At 38.0% G+C, this 19336-nt stretch overlaps 1 protein-coding gene across 2 annotated transcripts in view; it reads left to right on the top strand.

Moving 5' to 3' along the window:
- ttv (exostosin glycosyltransferase 1 ttv) overlaps positions 1–19336 on the top strand; it is a 415109-nt gene that overhangs the window by 106977 nt on the left and 288796 nt on the right. For both annotated transcript variants that reach the window (XM_073955531.1, XM_073955530.1), the window contains exon 3: positions 13672–13824. In XM_073955531.1, the coding sequence (XP_073811632.1) occupies positions 13672–13824 (153 nt within the window). The remainder of the gene's footprint in view (positions 1–13671; positions 13825–19336) is intronic.

The following is a 19336-nucleotide window of genomic DNA, read 5'->3' as shown; positions in this document are numbered from 1 at the left end:
GTTACACCCGTAATGTGCTACAAATAAAATCCGAATATTGCACAAGTTTAGCGTAAATTGTTTAAGTTTTCTATCCATCTAATGTTCTTTCTATTGAAAATGCCATATAGTATTTATTTTCTCACTTCCTCCTCATCCCTCCTCCACTCATGTGTTGCTGAACTTTACTTAACAGATTGTCACTTACACTACAACAACTTAAATAAATACCCTCCTAATGCGTTTTGTTTCTTCTTGTTCTTCTGCTTAGAATAATTGCCAAGGACATAAATCATAAGTTTTATGTCAATCCGAATGTACTTTTGTGGACTTGTTGAAAAGGACTCAGTTAAAAAGAGACACTGGAATAATCTGTCACTTTGTGATTGTCGTCCTTGCCATGTGACTATCACTTAATGGAGTAATTCTATTTGTTGCCATACTACGTGTTATGTCCCATTATAGACATCCTCATTCTGCTCTGTGTGTAGCATGGACGGAATGGACAATTGTTTCAGTTTTAATGTGCTGGCACAGTGACAATGGGGCAGGAATATACATAAGTTGGAGCAAGATTGACAAAGAAGTTGTAGCTCAAAAATTATCGTGGGAATTATGATAGAAGATGGAATTGGGGTTTTATAGTAGTAACTTTTACTTTATTTTAACAATGTTGCACTAAATAATTGTCAACATAGGATGTTTCAAAGCTTTTGGGTCGTTATGTCAGGAAACATGGACTTGGCCACGAAAATAATTATATTATTGTTATCACGGACTACCTTCGACGAAAGTTTCAAAACAATGCTCGAGCAACTCTGAAACTGCACTAAAGCGAATACCCAAAGTGTTTTTATTTTCTTAATTTCCTGAGTGAAAATTTATTCCATTTTGTACCCATTGTTAGGAGAAAAATTCGCTCACGGTATTATAATTGGATGAAGAGAAGAGAAATTTTATTTGCTCAATCGTTAAGTCCCGGTCCACACTAGAGGGATTTCATTGAAAAATTTGCATGAAATTATGCGTCTCTAGATCGACTTCCATAGTAGAGGAAAATCATAAAATTGCTGTAGTGAGGAAATCGATTTAAGAACGCCTAATTTCATGAAATTTTTTAATGAAATTCACGCTAGTGTGGACCGGGACTAAGAGATTTACCATATAAAGCGTTTCAAGAGAATAACAGTAGTGATAACTGGAGAATTTTCAAAAATATCGTAATATAGCTAAATCTGTGATAAGAAGAGAAAGACGCAATTCTATTCTGAGTATTTTAGAGGAGTGAGCAGTAAAGAATTATGGCGGGCTCTAAAAAGGAACGTCGACCAACTCACCCGTATTGCTCAATGGCACTCCTATCGCAGAAGTAAACAAATTCACATACCTGGAAGCACCATAGACAAACGGGGAGGAGCAGATTTGGATGTTACCAACAGAATAAACAAAGCTCGCCACGCATACGCTTCACTATCTACAGTTTGGCAATCCTCACAAATTTCCAAAAAACAAAAAATCTACATTTTCAACACCAGTGTGAAATCTGTCTTGCTATACGGGTGCGAGACATGGGATGTCACTACAGCAATCACATCTAAATTGCAAGTATTTCTTAATAAATGTATGAGAAGAATACTCAAAATTTTCTGGACGCTACAAATCAGTAACCAGAACCTGATGGCAACCTGCAATATGAAGCCACTCGATACCGAAATCAGGCAAAGGAAATGGAAATTGATTTGGCATACGCTACAGAAAGATGACTCTGGAAAGATCAGTTGAAGCAGAACTCCAATCAAAGGGAAAAACATGGCACGAAATAAGGCGAATGGCACAGGACCGAACCACATTTCAAAATTTTGTACACTCCATGTAAATTTATGTATATAATATTTCGCATTTCTAACTTTGCTTGTAATAGTTATGTAGATGCTCCACTTGGGAGCGATGTTTTTTTTTTACAAGTTTCCTTTAGTACATAATTTGGAATTAATAAAAAAAACCTCAACTAATAAACAAAAAAAGGTATGGTTGTGGAAGTTCCGAGGGTGTAGATTATAATGGCGATGTTGATATTCTTAACAATTTTTTTTTTTGCATCAGGGTTAGATTCTGGTATGGATGGAGAAACTAATTTCAATACCATAGATGACACTGATGGTGTGTATTCTTTTGAGTGTGTTTGAAGCGAAGTTGTTGCAATCGCGTTGGGTCAAATAAAGTCGAAGTCGGTTGGCGTGGATGAAATACTACTAGAATACTAGAATTTCTGAAATTTATATTTCCATATATTTCTGACTTGTTTAACTTAATTCTAACTACATCAATATTTCCTGAAGTATGGAAAACTGCGCGGGTGGTCCTTATTCCAAAAACCTATGTTGTATGTTGCTCTGATGATATGCGGGTAAAATAGATTACCCATTCTGTCTAAGGGATTTGAGCATATTTTGAAATACCAAATGTTATCATTTACCAGTAACAGGCTCTTTAGCTCTCAGTATATGCTTTTCGCCTAGGTGATAGTACTACCTCCTTACCTCTACAAGTAACAAAATCTATTAGAAGCAAAGTTGGCGAAACGGCTGGATCTAGAATCTTGAATTTTTGAGTGAGGGTTCCTATTAAGGTGTAGGTGTGTGTGTGAGTTGGAAGATATGAGCCTGAAAAAACATTCCTCTTAATATCAGGGTATCAAGGCTGTTGGGCCTATAACCGATTTTGACCTTCAAGATGACTTTTTATGGATTTTATATGGTTGCAATGTTTGTTCTTAACGCCATCAGTTAAATCAAATATCAGCCTGAGTAAATTATCCCTTTTGGCATAAGAGCCTCAAGTCTTAGGGCGACTTAAAACCCAAAAGTGCAAGTGATAGCTACAAACGTCGAGACACGTACCTCCTCTCTTTTGGTCTTCTATCACACTGCACTGTCAGAATATAATTGTTAATGCAGCAAACTTGTATCCCAATAAATACGTTTCCTGCTTAAACGGTAAAATTCCATAAGAATTGTCTTTTACACTTTTACCCAAACACCGATGTATCAAAAGATAAATCGTTTTTTGTCTCTCCTGAAAAGTTGTATTTTTTAAGATACGAGTTTGGGAATATTAGGCATCGATATGCTATGACACTTTATTACGTAAGCTTAGGTATGCTTTCAATTTTTCAGTATCTGCTTGTAAACTTATTTTGACATATGTGAGTGGTAGGTCGCAGTATGTTGAGTTAAATGGTCCAAGATCTAGTGTTGCATCTTTGTTCTCTGGTGTACCACAGGGTTCGGTGTTGGGATCACTTTTATTTATTCTTTATATTAATGATTTCCCTGAGTGTCTTATTAATATTATGTTACTTTTTAGTGCTGATTAATGAAGTTATTCTGTTCTCCAAGACGAGACCAAAGCTTTTTGGGTCTAATAATAATAGATAAAAAGCTTAATTTTGGTACTCATATATACTTTGTTCATGCAAAGGTTTATGGGACTTTACGGAGACTTTACTCGACTGGTTCTTATTATCCAACCAGGGGCAAGTACAGAATTACATATGTCTTATTAATGGCTCTGATTTCGTACGCTCTTGAAGTAATGTCTGGGACTGTCAGTTACAACTTCTATACGCTAAAATTCATCATAAACTCCATTGTTCGGTATGTTAATAATATCCATAGGCGTAATCATATTTCCCCGTTTGTTATATTATTTTTTAGGAATGCCGTTCGATGTGCTGTTGATATGTTGTTCTTTTACAAAATTATAAAAACTACGATATCCTCACCAAATAACGATTTTCCTTTAAAGTTGCGTAATTATGTATCTTCTATGTAACTTTCAACTACTCTAACCAAAATCTTCCCTATACAAAATATATTTATCTATGCTGTTGCTGCTATTTCCCGCCTAGTCAATTAATTTTTATATTTTATTTTTAATTGTACATAATTATGGTTGGGGAGCCAACAAAACAAAGTGAAACTAAATGGAGATATATAACAAATTATAGTTAGTTACATATTTTCTATTCAGGAATGTTTTGCTATGTATTACTATCGATAAATAAACTTATTAATTAATTACAATAAAGCGGACATTGTGAATTTTGTGTGCGATACCGGTACCTGGGAAGGTGTTGTCCGATATCGACCTTCTAGGAACTTGATGTAAGTTTGGAAGAAATTTTACGAAGTGCAAAGTTTCGGCAAAGACTACCAAAATTCTTAGTGCGAGAGGTAAAGAAATAATGGGCGCCCCAAACATTGATACATTTAGGGGCATATGTATATCTCACGAAGCATTGGATTTTCTCAGCAAAATTTGAGAAGTCGCCTTAAACTGGATTAAAAGTGGAAAACTTTTGCGGAGGGTGATAGCTAAAGGAATGAACCACATTGTCCATCTCTGGAATAATATTATATCATTGCAATCGGAATCAGAAGAATTACCTTTGATGAAACAATCGGACAGTCAATAAACTTCACGTAAGCGAAAATTTTGAACTTTTGCCAGTGTGTTGCCCGAATATGTTGTCCGATATAACCCTTCTTGGAGCTTCGCGTTCGTTTCAATTTAATTCGTAGGTTATTGTAGTTATCAATCATTTTAGTAGGTAATTTCACGTTTTTAGGAGCTTATGACCATTTTATCAGGAAGTATAGACTTCTCCACGATAAATGTATCGCCGTTATAGGCACAGTGAGGACAACCTGCTGCTAAGAAGTTCAAATAGATAGAAGTGGGCCGATATAGTCCGTATTCGGACTTGATATATTTCTGGAAAAGATACTACGATGTTTGAACCCAAAAGGTTACTTCGAGAGCTTTTGGTGCACATCAATTTAGCAAATAAATATTGAACTCTTTGTGGGAGGTATCCGAAGAAGTGACTAATATGACTTATCTTAAACTTGAACTAAGTTTTTAAATATCACGAGGTTTATCATTCAAAAAAAAGTTTTGTGTAAACAAGTAAAAAAGTATCAGTCGGCTTGCCGACATATGTAGGTATACCCTCAGCTTGTGCGTATTGAAACAACTTTTTCCCAAAAACGTATGTATTTGGGGGGTCTTCAGAATTTTGAGCGTATGAACTTGCCGAATTGATATGGATTAGGATAACATCTCAAAAGTTTTGGGGAGGAGGTACCTATAGGAATGGACCGACATAGTCCATTTTGGAAGTGTATCTTATTTTGAGATCAAAATGATTCGAGAGGAGTTCCTAACCGAAGGACGGACATTGCTAAATCGACTTCAAATTGTCTGAAACGGATTTCGTCCAAACATACTTGGGGTCTAAATCTATTATTTCGATGAGGCACATTTTGCCCGTATGAATGTGTATATTAGGGTTATCACTTTTTTTGCAATATTTGCAAATATCAAATATACCACCGCATAGTCGTGTAGAGCATGAAAAAATACTAAGAAATATGGTGTCATTTTTTCTCTATCGCTAAAAAGTTTCCGCACCAAATGCATTGAAGTTCAGTAATGCATTATTTAATTTTATTTGTTATAATGACATATACGTTTTTCGTAATAACTTATTAATAGTTTTAATCTAATTTAAAATCAATATCAAACCTTCCTGGACAAATTTGGTATCAGATCGCTATATTTCAGAGCATTAAATGCACCATTGACAATATTGCGATTTTTTGTTTTTCTTTATAAACTCGCGAATTTTATGTTTATATTTATTGTACCTATCCGACAAGAGAATATGTGGCCATTTGCAACGAATTCGCGAAAGTTACAGACTGTTTTTAATGACTTTGCCTGTGAGAATCGTATTTGTTTTCTAGAAATAACTTTGGAAACTAAGCAAATTTAAACTTTTATATAGAAAAAATATCAAAATGGCTTTAGTAATCGAAGTCGGTGCGGAAACTTTTTTCACATAATCGAGCTAAAATACACGTTTTCGCCATCAGGACAATATTCCGCACTAGCCCTAGTGTATATACCCACGTTAGCATAAATGCTGAGGGTATAAAAATGAAATAAAATGCGCAAAGACATTTGAAATGTTGACTGTGGCAGAATACAATTTCAATTGTGGTATAACCAGTTTAAGGAATACCGGGAAGATGTAAATGACGATGCTCGTCCTGGTCGCCCAAGCACGTTAACAACCGATGAAAACATTGAAGCAGTGAAGAAAATGATTTTGGATAATCGTCGAATCACTGTCAGAGAGATTGCTGATAAAACTGGCATATCTTTCGGTTCATACCCAGCAATTTTGACGGATGTTTTAGATATGAAACAAGCGGCAGCGAATATTGTTCCATAATTGCTCAAGAACAACGTCGCCTAGACATTTATTGGGACTGTTAAACGTCGTCAACGATGATCCAGTTTACCTCAAAAAGGCCATAACTGGTGACGAATCATGGGTGTATGCCTATGACATTGAATCCAAAGGCGAATCATCCCAACTGAAACGCTTTGCGCAAAGCAATTCCTCAGAACCGCAAAGAATTGTGGAAAAAACAATCATGGATTTAGCACCATGATTACGCACCAGCTCACACATCGATGCGTGTGTGTGAAGTATTGACCAAAAACAAACCCGTTTCATGCTTTGACCACCGTTATTTACCGGACTTAGCCCCGGTGAATTTTTCCTCTTCCCAAAACTGAAGACGTCAATGATTTTGCTACGAAAGAAAAATAGAAACAGGATCTGTTGGCTATACCAAAAAGCGCGTTTCAGGAGTGTTTCGAGGATTCGAAATACGCTGGCATAAGTGTATTATATCTGAGAGGGTTTACACTAAGGGAGACAAGACAGTTATAACTAAATACTTTGAAAGATAAAAATAACGTTTATTTTTTTATCAGACCTGGTATGTGGCGATATATGCAACTATGACTTTACAAAAAACAATAACAAGAGTTGCAGACCTGAATGGCCTATGAACAGATCCCTAATTTTATACGTAAAGAGCATTTTCGTAAACAATAAACTAAGATTTAAAAGTTTCCAGTATAAATTTTAAGGCGTTTGTGATGTAGGTATCATAAGCAATGACACTAATTTCCCAGACCTAACCCACACAATCACACTAAAAAACATATTCCATATTGTGGAACAATAAAATTATAGCGTCGTAACAAATACCACCAAATCCGCATTATATTTTAGTGTTAGTGTATCGACACAAGCTCCCTGTGGTTGCTGGGGTAGCTCGTGGTGATAAAGTCAGCCACAGAAATTTGTAAAAGAGATGCGACCGAGATGTTAAGAACACAGAGGTTTTTAATCGGAAGGTAGCTTTTGTTGTGTTATGTCTTAATCAGAGTTTGAATTTGGCGGCTGCATTAACGACGCTCTAATTAAGTTCGCCAGGGGATTTAGCTTCTTATTACTCTACCGGTGCGACCTGGTTACGTTCACCCAAAAGACCAAGAACTGCTAGGTGGTCTTCACGGTATTTCTCGGTGTTCTGGCTATGTCTTCCGGGGTGACCTCATTAAATTAGCCCAAAAGCCCTTCTAGGTGTCGGGGGCAACAGGGTTAAGAAACGATGTTTGTCAAAGGCCAGGGTGCGAGGAGTCCAAGGATTACAAAAACCTCAAGAGCTAATTAACGTTTCAAGGACTTGGTCGCGAGAAACCCAAGGATTGTGAACAACTCAAGGGCTGGAACACGAGCAACCCAAATTTTCCGAACAACTCAATAGCCCAGTCAAAATAGACATTGAAATAGCAAAATTTCCCACAAAGCAAGGTTTAGCCATTAGAAGCAACATCCTAAAAGTCCCCATCGATCCCATGTGTGCAAAAAAGTTATTGTGGTCAAAGGTCAAATTTTGGGACTCGAGAACAGTAATTTTTCATTAATTTCCCCCTTGTACGCATGTCTATTTTGACTGGGCTATACAGGGCTGGAGCACGAGTAACCCAAGGATTGCGAATACCTCAAGTGCTTGGAAAAGTTACAGTCTAGGAATTATTTAGCACCACTCTGCATCTTCTTGTTATCTTGCAATTACCCCACTTGATTACCTCTGTTCGTTTAAAATTCGCGCACTTGTAACTATTGGCCTCCTTGAAGACTGACTGAAATTTTTCCTACTGACTCGTCGATACCCTCTCGTGCTGCTTTTGAAACTCAGGAATCTTCTCGAGTAATTCCGGGTAATGCTCTTCTTGCAAAAATTGAGCAAAACGTCCTCAACTGTGGGGTCGAATTCCTCAAGATAGGCTGACAAGTCCTTCTCAGCCCTTTGCCTAGAAGCGGATATAACTCTCACAAAAAACTTTTAGTCGTGTATAGTCTCAGGTTCCTGCTCGGGCGCCACTCATCAGTTCCCTTGTTTTGTTATTACTTAAATGTTACCGGGCCCCCAAAATGTGTGTTATAGACCGACCTACTTCGAATAGAGAAGTTTTACATAGCTAATATAACCAGGAAACATTACTGAGGGGTAATTAGCCACCGTTGAAAATGTTTGATGTTGCCTGGCCGGGGAATCCAATCCACGACCTTCAGCGTGCAAGGCGGGTATACGTACTATTGCACCACGGAGACACCGTTCATACAAGGTGTACCTCATGTTTTACTTATTTCCCTTCATTGTAATTCCCCTAGTAGTTATCATATTTAGTTCATGTCATTGTCAGACGAATCTCACGATGAAACGATTAAGCTAACTACTGTGCTCTAGAATAACACATAAATTCGAGTGTACTATATATACGAGTGAATTTGTTCGTGTGTGTGTGTGCAGTTGTGCTAAATGAGTCGTTTTTATGTCGACCTATGTTAATCGGCTTAGACAACGTTTGAGGATTATTTTGTACTCATCACTGCTTAGTTTTGTGGCTTGGATTTTAAGGCTCTTGTTGTTCTGTGGCTGATGCAGGCAGCTCTCTCAACCAATTGAAACATTAAGTGGTACAAGGTGAAGGTTAGGTTGCAAGAAGTAGCTTTCTTGTAAACTCATAAACACTGGAATAGACAAAAGAGTTGTTTGTATCTGTGTGTATGCGTGTGTTCAAAAATAAAATAGTTGGAAACTTACAGATAGTTTTTGAGCCAAATTGCTCAAGTGTTGGAGTTTTTGTTTTTTTTTTAAATAAAAAATGCTCAAATCCCAGACCCACAATTAAAAAATTGTCAAAGGTGTTTCCAGGTTTGTGAATTTTAATTGTCACCTAAAAAACAATTTTCTGTGTCAAAAATTATTAAAACTTGTCAACAGTTTTGTTTTCTTTGTGGATAATAATTTTGTCTCGCATAAGCCCTTCATCCGACAAACACCAAACAACACCAACAATGGCATACAACCACCACCACCTACTTTTCAAACACTCTCTAATTGTTATTATTTTCCCATAAGTTTGTCACATTTCATTCAAAATGAAAACTTTTGGGTTTTGAATTATTAAAACGCTGCATATGTTCGTTCCGTCGTTCAGCTGCAGTTTAGTTCAGCCCCATACTGCTGTTCAGCTCTTCAGTAGTTTTATCTCCAAATGTAAACAAATGAGATTTTCATTAAAAGTTTGTTCAGTGTTATTTTTTTTCGAAAACAGAAAGTGTTTGTTTAAAACTTTTGATTCTTTCTCTATCTCTGTATCCAGCTTCTTCCTCCTCCCTGCCTGTTAAAATTTTATTTATGCGTCAATTTCACAGTCACTCCGCTCACTCATTGACACATCAATTATGAGTTGCTATGAGTTCCTCCTCCCGGATTTTGTGGGTGTGCGTGCACACCCATTCAGTTTTGTGTGTGTGTGAAATTTCCTTTGACAAGTCGATTATTTTTGCAAATTATAATTATGGAAAAAGGTGTATTCCCCGAAAAGTACTGTAATTAATCGTAAACTTAATTGCATTAAATTCTGGCAGGTTACGGAATGTTATTAAATTTATGTAAATCAAAGGTGGTCGTCGGTTCGTTAAAACATTGGAGTTTAATATGTACTTAATTTTATTTATTTTGAGAATTATATTTGAAGCATAAAAATAAATTATTGTTAAATGCTGATTTTTATATTAACAAACTAGAAATGGCTTTTAAAATGGAGGTTAAAGCGCTTAGTATTGAATACCGCTCAAGGTCCATTTGGTTGTTGTTGTAGCAACGCAAATATGTTAGTTGGTATATCGTCTTCAGTTAACTGGTTCTGTTTCCTCTGTGTCCAGATTCTGTCTGCGTCCATAAAGAATCAGCAGACAGGCGAGTGGGTTTAGCTCTTTGGAGCTATTTCTCTGGATCATGAAGATCTCTCCTGGCGTGCCTGGGAGGACGAAACCTCTCCACTATATTTTGGCAAGAATGCTCACGGCAATAACACCCAAGCAGGTACTGCGTCAATGACAACTTGTTGCGTTGCTGCACCTTTAAAATTTTCGTCTCCTCACATTGGTGGTCCACTGGTGTCATGAAGAGGCACCCTTTGCAGTTCTCAGTGTGGCATTCTGGCAGGATAGAATATTCTATCACTACGTAGCGCTAACATTTGCAGACCACATTGGCTCCGACCGCATAGCTTTATAAGAAGTCAAGAAAGCTTATTTGTCAGCACCACAAGTGCTGCGTCCATCGACTTTAGGACCTTGTTCCTATTTCTGATTTTGACGAAAATAGCTGTGGCTTGCGTGAAAGACTTAAACATGGTGTCGAAAGTTGGGGTAGTTAGTAGTCTTAATCAGAATATCATCGACCAATATGTTCAGAGGGAGTCCCATTTAAGTCATTCAAGTTACTACCTCTATACTGTCTGGACGGTGTGAAATTTCCGAAAGGTAGATGTTAAACAATTCCGTATATATAATCCGCCTTGGGGAACTCCATGGTTTACTATACGGGCCTTAGACTGGTTGATGGTATCGAAAGCCTTCGATAGATCAAGAGCCACAATTACTGTTCGACCGCATGGCCTGTTCTGGTTCCGTCCTCGACTGATATGTGGGATATGGTGTGTAATGCCGGACTCTATTCTAATTTTTGGCAACTGGAAAACTTTTTCTCACCCTCCAGAATCTTCACTACTGGCGACATGAGCGGAATCGGTCTCTGCAATGCGCCTCTGCTGGCATATTTGGTTGGCTATAGTAGTGGGACCCGCCAACTTTCCAGGCTTCAGGTACAATATGGGTGGCTAACGATAGTTTGAAGAAACTTGTCAAATACTCAACTGCGAGTGCACCCAATTGCTTAAGCATTACCATTGACATTCCCTTTGCGCCCAGAGTTTTCGTTGATTTCGTATTTCGGGTGATATCTGGAACGTCGCCCATCGTAAATTGTGGTGGGAAGTACCATCGGCTGAGAGGACCCTATCACTCTACAAATTGTCGGTTGAAAGAACACGCGCACCTCTTTGGATCTGTCATTGTCTAGCCGTTGAAAGTAACAGCCGTTCTATCATCATTCTTTCCCGGATTCGAGAGTGATTTAACTGTCGTCCACAATTTAGTCAATCCTCTGCAATGTTGCAATGCCTTCGGGTGCCTAGCCGCTTCTTGTCTCCTGCTAGCCTGTTGACTTCTAGATTAAGTTTTCTATTTATTTATTTTACGACGTAGCGCATCACATCGTTTCGTTACTTCTGCTGGGTAGATTGTTCGGATTTCGGGTATTCCAACAGCAGATTACAGTAAGCGGCAGTGATGCTGTCCCGGAAAATTCTCTCAGCTACCCGATGATTTGAGGGAATAAGCAGCTCTTTCAAGCGGTGATTGGTTATTTCTCTGAACCATTTTGCCAATTATCTTTTCCATGGTTCAGGAAAGTACGCCGGTCAGAGGTTTTGAAATAGGGTGGTCTGTTAACGAAGACGATGATAGGAAGGAACGTACGGCAGTCATAGGTTTTGAAATCGGGTGGTCTGTTAACGAAGACGAAGATAGGAAGGTGGTCTGAGCCAAGGCAAACGATGGGACACGTCATTTATCAGAGCGATTGTGACAATGGTGATATCTGGTGAGCTGTAGCAATCTCCTCTTATACTCATTTTTTTTGGTCGACGCTATACCCCTCTGCTGATTGCCTAGGACGGAATGCCAAAACTCAGGATGAGCACTGAAATCCGCTAGCACCAGACTGTTATTGCCCTCCAAAAGCGAACTAACGTCGGGCATATAACGCAGGACACAGCTATTCATTGGTGGTGTGCAGACATTCAGTAACTCTCTCTCGGCAAACCCACAATTTCCTGCTATCCCCATACAGTCCATGTATGGGTCACTAGTCAAGATCAAGTGAGATATGTCTGTACTGGACAGATTAGTGTGTAGGGAAGACAAGTCCTTCTACTCCTTACGCAAAACGTTGCAACCATTGCAACTTTGCAAACTGCAGATTACTTTGAGATTTGCTTCCTGGATCGTGGCGACCATGTCGTTTCTTCGAATCATAAAATCTACGATTTTCGCAGAGTTTGTTGCGGAGGAGTTTTTATTGAAAAAGTAGTATCTAGGGAAGTCCAACACATCCAAGCAATAACAATCATCAGGCATTTCAGATGTGATTAGCTAGATAAAAGCGGAGTTTAATAACGTCTTTCTTATATGAGCAAAAACTTTTGAAATGTTAAGATTGCCGTAGATGAACGGAAGGCGCCAACATCCCTACCCAGAAAATATCCCATTACCAAATAACTGGTTTTTGTAGAATTTTTTGGTAGTAGTGACTATTTACAAATCATAGAGACTTATGCTATGGCCACTAGAAGTCGAAAAAATAAGATAAAAACAATTTCAATAAACTCCATATTATTATATTGCTCTCTGCTGGATTTGAACATCGGAACTTCTGATTCGTAGCCACACACACTTCACACTGAGCTACGAAAATTAATCCAGAAAGTAGCTTGTTAATATTACTTTGTAAAAGGTCATTCGGTCCATTTGGCTCCTAAATATTTACTTGGTAGAGAACATTTAACTTCAAAATATTAAGCATTTTATCCTTATTAGAATGTGGTCCATATAAGTTTAACAAACATCAAGCTCTTGAGAGAGAGAGCACCAGATGTATTTTACTAGAGTATGTTCACAATATGATAGTTAGTTTATATACACCGTGTAAACGTAGCTTAACCCATTTTCAAATATTCACATTTAATGAATTATTCTTGTTGCCCACGAAGACTTCTTCTGTTGTTAGAATTTCATTCCAACAAATATACAAAACTAAATTGCTTTAAATGAAATATTTCCTCAAATTGGATTGACATCTGCTGAAAAAGAATGAAAGAACAAAATCATTTAATATAATTAAAAAACAAAATACGAAAAAATACTCTGTTTCATGAATTCCTTGGGACCGCTCCAACGCTTATTTAGATGTTAACCAAATAAAACTGTTAACGGGCCACTTAGGCGCTGGCCAATTAATGGTTTTTTGTCACAGCTAATTCGCTTAAAATTCTACAACGAGGAATATTCTTCGACTTGACATTTGTTTTGTGGGTACGGACGAATGGCAACGGCCCACCTTTTCCATTTTGGAAACGTTTTTTATTTCTGTTTTGGAATCCTTGGATGGCATGTTTTGTTGCATTTTAACACCTTTTTGTGTTGGTGTGTCGTCAGTCTTTTGTTTTTTTACAAGTTTTTAATTTGATTACGTTTTATCTTAGCCTTAATCTTCCTCTTCTTCTGCTTCTTATACTTATTGTCTTTTCATGTATTTGTGTGTGTCTGTCTTTTCTTGTAAATTTCAGGTACGTGCACGGCATTGGCTCTGAGACACGTAATTCCCTCTTCCATTTGCATAATGGCCGTGATATTATTTTGGTCACAACATGTCGCCATGGCAAAAGTTGGCGAGAGTTGCAGGATGCCCGATGTGACGAGGATAATCGAGAATATGACAGGTATGTTGATGATATACAATGTCCCCTCCCCCCGTTTTACTATCTCTTGGCATTTGTCTTATAATCACCGTGTACATTTTGAGGAACACACTAGCCATTGGTCCATTTACCCACTTTGCCTGTCGGCTGGGGTGTGTGTGCTGTGTTTGTTGAAGGACCTGTGTCAGCTGTGTTAGCCTGAGAGGCTAGCTGCCAAGCCAACAATTGTATTTATTAAAATGTAATGTAATTAAGTTGTCCTGTCGCTCTCTGTTAAATTCTCACAGGTGTGAAATTCTTTGGATTGTCAGAGTGACGCTTTGTTGCATATCTAAGATTTGAATGGAGATTATTCGTTGCAGTTTCCTTCTCGTATCTTTCTTTCTACACATTTGAATTTGTTCACAAACTTAACGAATGGCCGGCAGCAGCAGTAGTGGATGGTAGATTTAGCCCCCTACGAAGAGAATGACAAGGCGAAACAGATGCAAAGAACAGCGACAATGGTAGCATTCCAATTAAACGAATTAATTAATGCACTCTTCTTAATAGGTATCTGTTCTTTATTATTTAGCTTAACAATAGCACATTAAATTACGAGGACCTGTTGTCGTTTAAGTGTTTTTGCTAAACAAATGCACGCTAAAGTGTAGTGAAAAAAGGAGAAACTTGCACGGTAAAACGTTGATAAATGTTCGTTTGTTTTTTTGTAGACCATCTAATTAATTGAGCGGAATTTAATATGTTTTTGGAAAATCAAATTTATGTTACCAAGCTGAGAGGTAGAGGCATTGAGTTAGATTGAAAATGTTTAAAGCCAGCACACATCGTAAGTCCGATTTCCACAAAAAAAGTCTTCCTTATACAGACCTATCTCGCTTCCAGTACAGATCTATCTCGCTTGAGCTTGACTCTACACCTTTTTCAGATGTAATTCGAATCATTTTAGTTGTAATTCGAGAATTCCATTTGTAATTCGTAATATTTTATTTGTAATTCGAAACATTTCAATTGTACTTCGAATTATTCTATTTGTTATTCGAATTATTCCATTTGTAATTCGAATTATTCCATTTGTACTTCGAATTATTCCATTTGAAATTCGAATTATTCCAATTGTAATTCGAATTATTCCATTTGAAATTCGAATTATTCTATTTGTAATTCGAATTATTCTATTTGTAATTTGAATTATTTTATTTGTAATTCGAATTGTTTTATTTGTAATTCGAATTATTCCATTTGTAATTCGAATTATTCCAATTGAAATTACAAATAGAATAATTCGAATTACAAATGGATGGATAATTCGAATTTCAAATGGAGTAATTCGAATTTCAAATGGAATAATTCGAATTACAAATAGAATAATTCGAATTACAAATGGAATAATTCGAATTACAAATGGAATTCTCGAATTACAAATAATATGTTACGAATTACAAATAGAATAATCGAATTACAAGTGAAATGTTACGAATTACAACTGGAATGTTTCGAATTACATGTGAAAAAGGTGTAGTGACCCATACATGGAATGTGTGGGGTTAGCTGTAAAAGGTGGGAGTAGTTTGCCTTTGAAGGACAATAACCATCTATCCGGTGCTAGAGGACTGCAATGCTCATAGCGCTGGCCGAGCAAATTGATAGCTCCACATTTTCTATGGTAGACGAAGACGCTCCTACGGGAAGGGGATATTGCCACAGCTGGCAAGACACCCGGTCTGCCAATTCCCTCACATCTTTGGGTAGCTGAGAGAATTTTCTGGGACATTATCTGCTGGTCGTATACCGGAAACGAAACCAAATTTCCCAACAAAGGCGACGAGACTAGTAAATGATCGTGATGAGCTTCGTCGTACGAACCTGAACACCAAGAAGCTAGTAAATTTACTATGAAGTCAATAGGTTAGTATGCGAGCATAAGCGAAAAAAGTGGTTAGACTACCTGAAGCAATGCAACATCGGTACAGGATTTTTAATGATACCGGTTTAATGAATCTGGCTGACAGAACGGTTGTTATTTCGACCTGTAATTTATAGAGCACCCCGAGAGTGATGAAGTGAAGAACAGTGCCCTATGCTGTATAAGGACCCTCTCAGCCGAGGGAGTATCACGCGAAATCATCCAAAGCGTTGGTCCCACGGAATTTTAACGGTAAAGCTTAAGCAACTGGTTAAACCCGGTTGAGGATTTTACAAGTGTCCTAAACGTTAGCCACCCATACTAGAAAGTTGCAGGATGGTTTCGCTACTGCATCCAGGCAAGGGTGCCATTAGATCCTCAATGTACTACTCTCCCCCCGAGATGAGAACCTGTTTAGCAGGTGCTCCAAGAAAATGCACAATGCCATAACAGCATTACACATATCAGTCGAGGACTGAAATAGAACAGGCCGGCTCATAGTGGCTCTAGACCTATATAAGGTCTTCTATACCTTGTCAAGCAGTCCGAGGACATAAAGAAGATTTCCCTCCAACCGTGTTTTAAACGTTGGATAATCAACCACAAACCAATCATTTGCGTAATTCATAAAAAAGATGTGTGCGATCTTGTGATAGGTTACATATCTACAGTTCTTCCATCTGAGGAATATGACTATATCCGCCGCTAAATCTACTTGCGATACTGGCATGCCCGAAACATATTGGTGGATGGTGTCTCAAGATATTGGGTGTAATGTTCTGTAGCATGTTTAAGCCGCTAGCGCAAGCCATAGTTATTTGCCACAAGACCTCAAGTCGTTGACAAGAATCCTTGTTGACCTTATAAAGCTAGAAGTCGGTGTATTGATAGCTATGCAGAGCCAGTGAGGTATGCAAATGTTAGCACTACGCAGTGGAAGAATATTCAAACCTGTTAAAATGCCGCTCTGAGGGCTACAAAGGTCATGACACCAGTGGATGATTTTCATGAGAGGCAAAGATTTGACTGGTGCATGAGCACAACAAGTTGTTGTCGGCGCAGTACCTACTTGGTGTTATTGTCGTGAACATCCCTGCCACAATCTAGTGGACATGCTTCTCCACCCAGGCAGGTCAGAAGAGATCTTCATGATTTAGGGAGTGATGGGTCTAAAAGGTCTAGAGGTTCTCCTTTAGATCAACGAGCCTATCCGGCAGGCTTGGATAGCTATCATACTGATGCAGTTGCACTGGCAATTCAAGGGTATAATGTGAATGCCGTACTCGGAGACCACCCCATCCATCTCAGCAGAAGAACGCCGGCTGCAAAGACAAACACCATTCAATTCGTATTGGACACGAATATATAGGACGATACTCAACACATATCCTGCATGTGGATAGGGTTCGCACGACATGATGAACTTGTTTAACGGTCCAGCTAAACCCATTCACCTGATTTCTAATTTTTTATGGACGCAGGCAGTCAGTCTGCAGAATTTATGAATCTGGACTCAAAGGAACCACAACGAGATAACTGAATGATATACGAAAAAACATAATTGCGTCGCTATAAGAACAACTGGTGAGCACCATTACTTATGAAACGTAAAATTTCTTCCAAACTTCCTAAAAGGTCTACAACCACATCTTTGAGTGCCTCCCTCACAGAGTTTAAACATTTTGGTTTAATTGCAATTTAAAGCATAAGTCTAGGATCGATTTGGAATGTTTACCGAAGGTACTCGTTATGGCTCTATTTACAGCAATATAATGTTTTTCGGTGGCAAGTCCATGCTTCCTCACATAATGGTCCAAAAGCTCAAAAAACGAAAGTAGTATTGGTCTAACCTTTACACAGGCTGACTTCCGTATCGTCAATTGCTCATACATTGTTTCTCGAAACACACAACTAAATGTATCAGAAACTAAAATGATACATGTTTGCTTTTTACCTGCGTATTTTGACGTTTTGAAACACGTAGCTTCGCAGTTGTTAACTACAACGGCGCTAAGAAACATAATACTTGGCAGATTTTCAGTCATTTGTAAAGCAACTGACGATACGGAAGTCAGCCACATTTAGATATTTTTCTCTAATTTAAGTCCAGTTCGAAGATGGACCATATCGTACAGTTTAAGGGCTGTTCGAGGATCGTTGTGAATTTTTCATTGAAGCAATTCCTGTGATTCTGAGATATTGACCCAAAAGCTCTAAAAATCCTGGTTGGTCTAGTTCCTACTTCATGGTTCTTCTTCCAACACGTATGAGTAACGTAATAAAATTTAAAGTGTGATATTACGTATACACAGTTTGGTTCATACAATTGATGTGGGCCATTGGAACTGCGTAGTGAACTAGATAGTTCCATATAGATCATTTGGCACAACTCTAGTGACCACATAGAAATGTTTATTACCACGGTAACTATTGAAAAGAATGGCTCTCAAAATAAGATCCAGTTCCAAGATAAACTATGTAAGTCCATCCTTTCGTTTACCTACTCTGTTCAACATTTTGCGCTTTAATCCAGTGTGTAAGCCCACTTCTCCGATCAAGTTGAAATAGTTGTGGTGATCATGACAATAACAATGTAAATGCTTTTCTAGGGGAAACCAACCTTCACAAATCTTTTGCACCTCTATTAGGTATTCGTTGAGTCTCTCATATTTATACCCTACACCACTATGTGCGGAGGGTATTATAAGTTGGTTTTGGCCAAAAAGTTTGTAACGCATCGAAATAATGGTTGTAGACCCATATTATATATACCAAAATGAATGTCTCGACGGGCTGAGTCGATCTGGCTATGATTGTCCGTCCGTTTGTCCATCTAGACCTTGTAATCACGCTATATATCGCAATTTTGATCGGATCGTCACCAAATTTTGGGCGTTGATGGGGGTCCCGGAGGGGAAGAAGCCTATTGATTTTAGTGATGGTCGGATAATATTTCGGGGTCGGAATGGGCAAAAAACAACGATTTTTTCTAAACCGTATATCTCAGCTTCTATAAAGGGTATACCAAAAGAAAGACCTGACAATGAAAGTAGAAAATACCACCTTTCTAACGATGCTGGTTTATATCGTAGGTGGTCAAACAACAAAGATATCGCAATAGTCGCAAATAAAACCCAACTTTTAATTTTTTCGATTTTAATTATAATGACGAATAACACAGATTTTGTTGGGGATTTTCCAAAAACAAAGCCTGGCTGTGAAAGTAGAATATCCCTTCTTTACAATGATGCAAATTACGTTGGCGTAGGTGGCCAAATAACGGAGATATTGCAATAGTCTGTAATACATCCCATTTTTCCATTTTTTAGGAAATCACGTTACAGGTCGTAATTTTAATCGGATTGTCACGAAATTGTGGGTGTTAATGAGGGTCCCAGAGGGGAAGAAGCCTATTGATTTTGGTGATGGTCGGAAATAATTTAGGGGTCGGAATGGGCAAAAAATTTATTTAGGGAAAAAGTCAACGTATTTTTCCAAAGCGAATATCTCAGCTTCTATAATGGGTATTCCAACTAAAACCTGTAAATGAAAGTAGAAAATATCACCTTTATAACGATAAATTGTGGTAGGTGGTCAAACAACGGAGATATCGCAATAGTTGCTTAT

Source organism: Musca autumnalis, unplaced genomic scaffold (genome assembly GCF_047663935.1).
Source record: "Musca autumnalis isolate F117 unplaced genomic scaffold, ASM4766393v1 scaffold_5, whole genome shotgun sequence".
Classification (NCBI taxonomy): domain Eukaryota; kingdom Metazoa; phylum Arthropoda; class Insecta; order Diptera; family Muscidae; genus Musca; species Musca autumnalis.
Note: the sequence above shows the minus strand (reverse complement) of the source record. Positions and strands in the feature narration are given on the sequence as shown.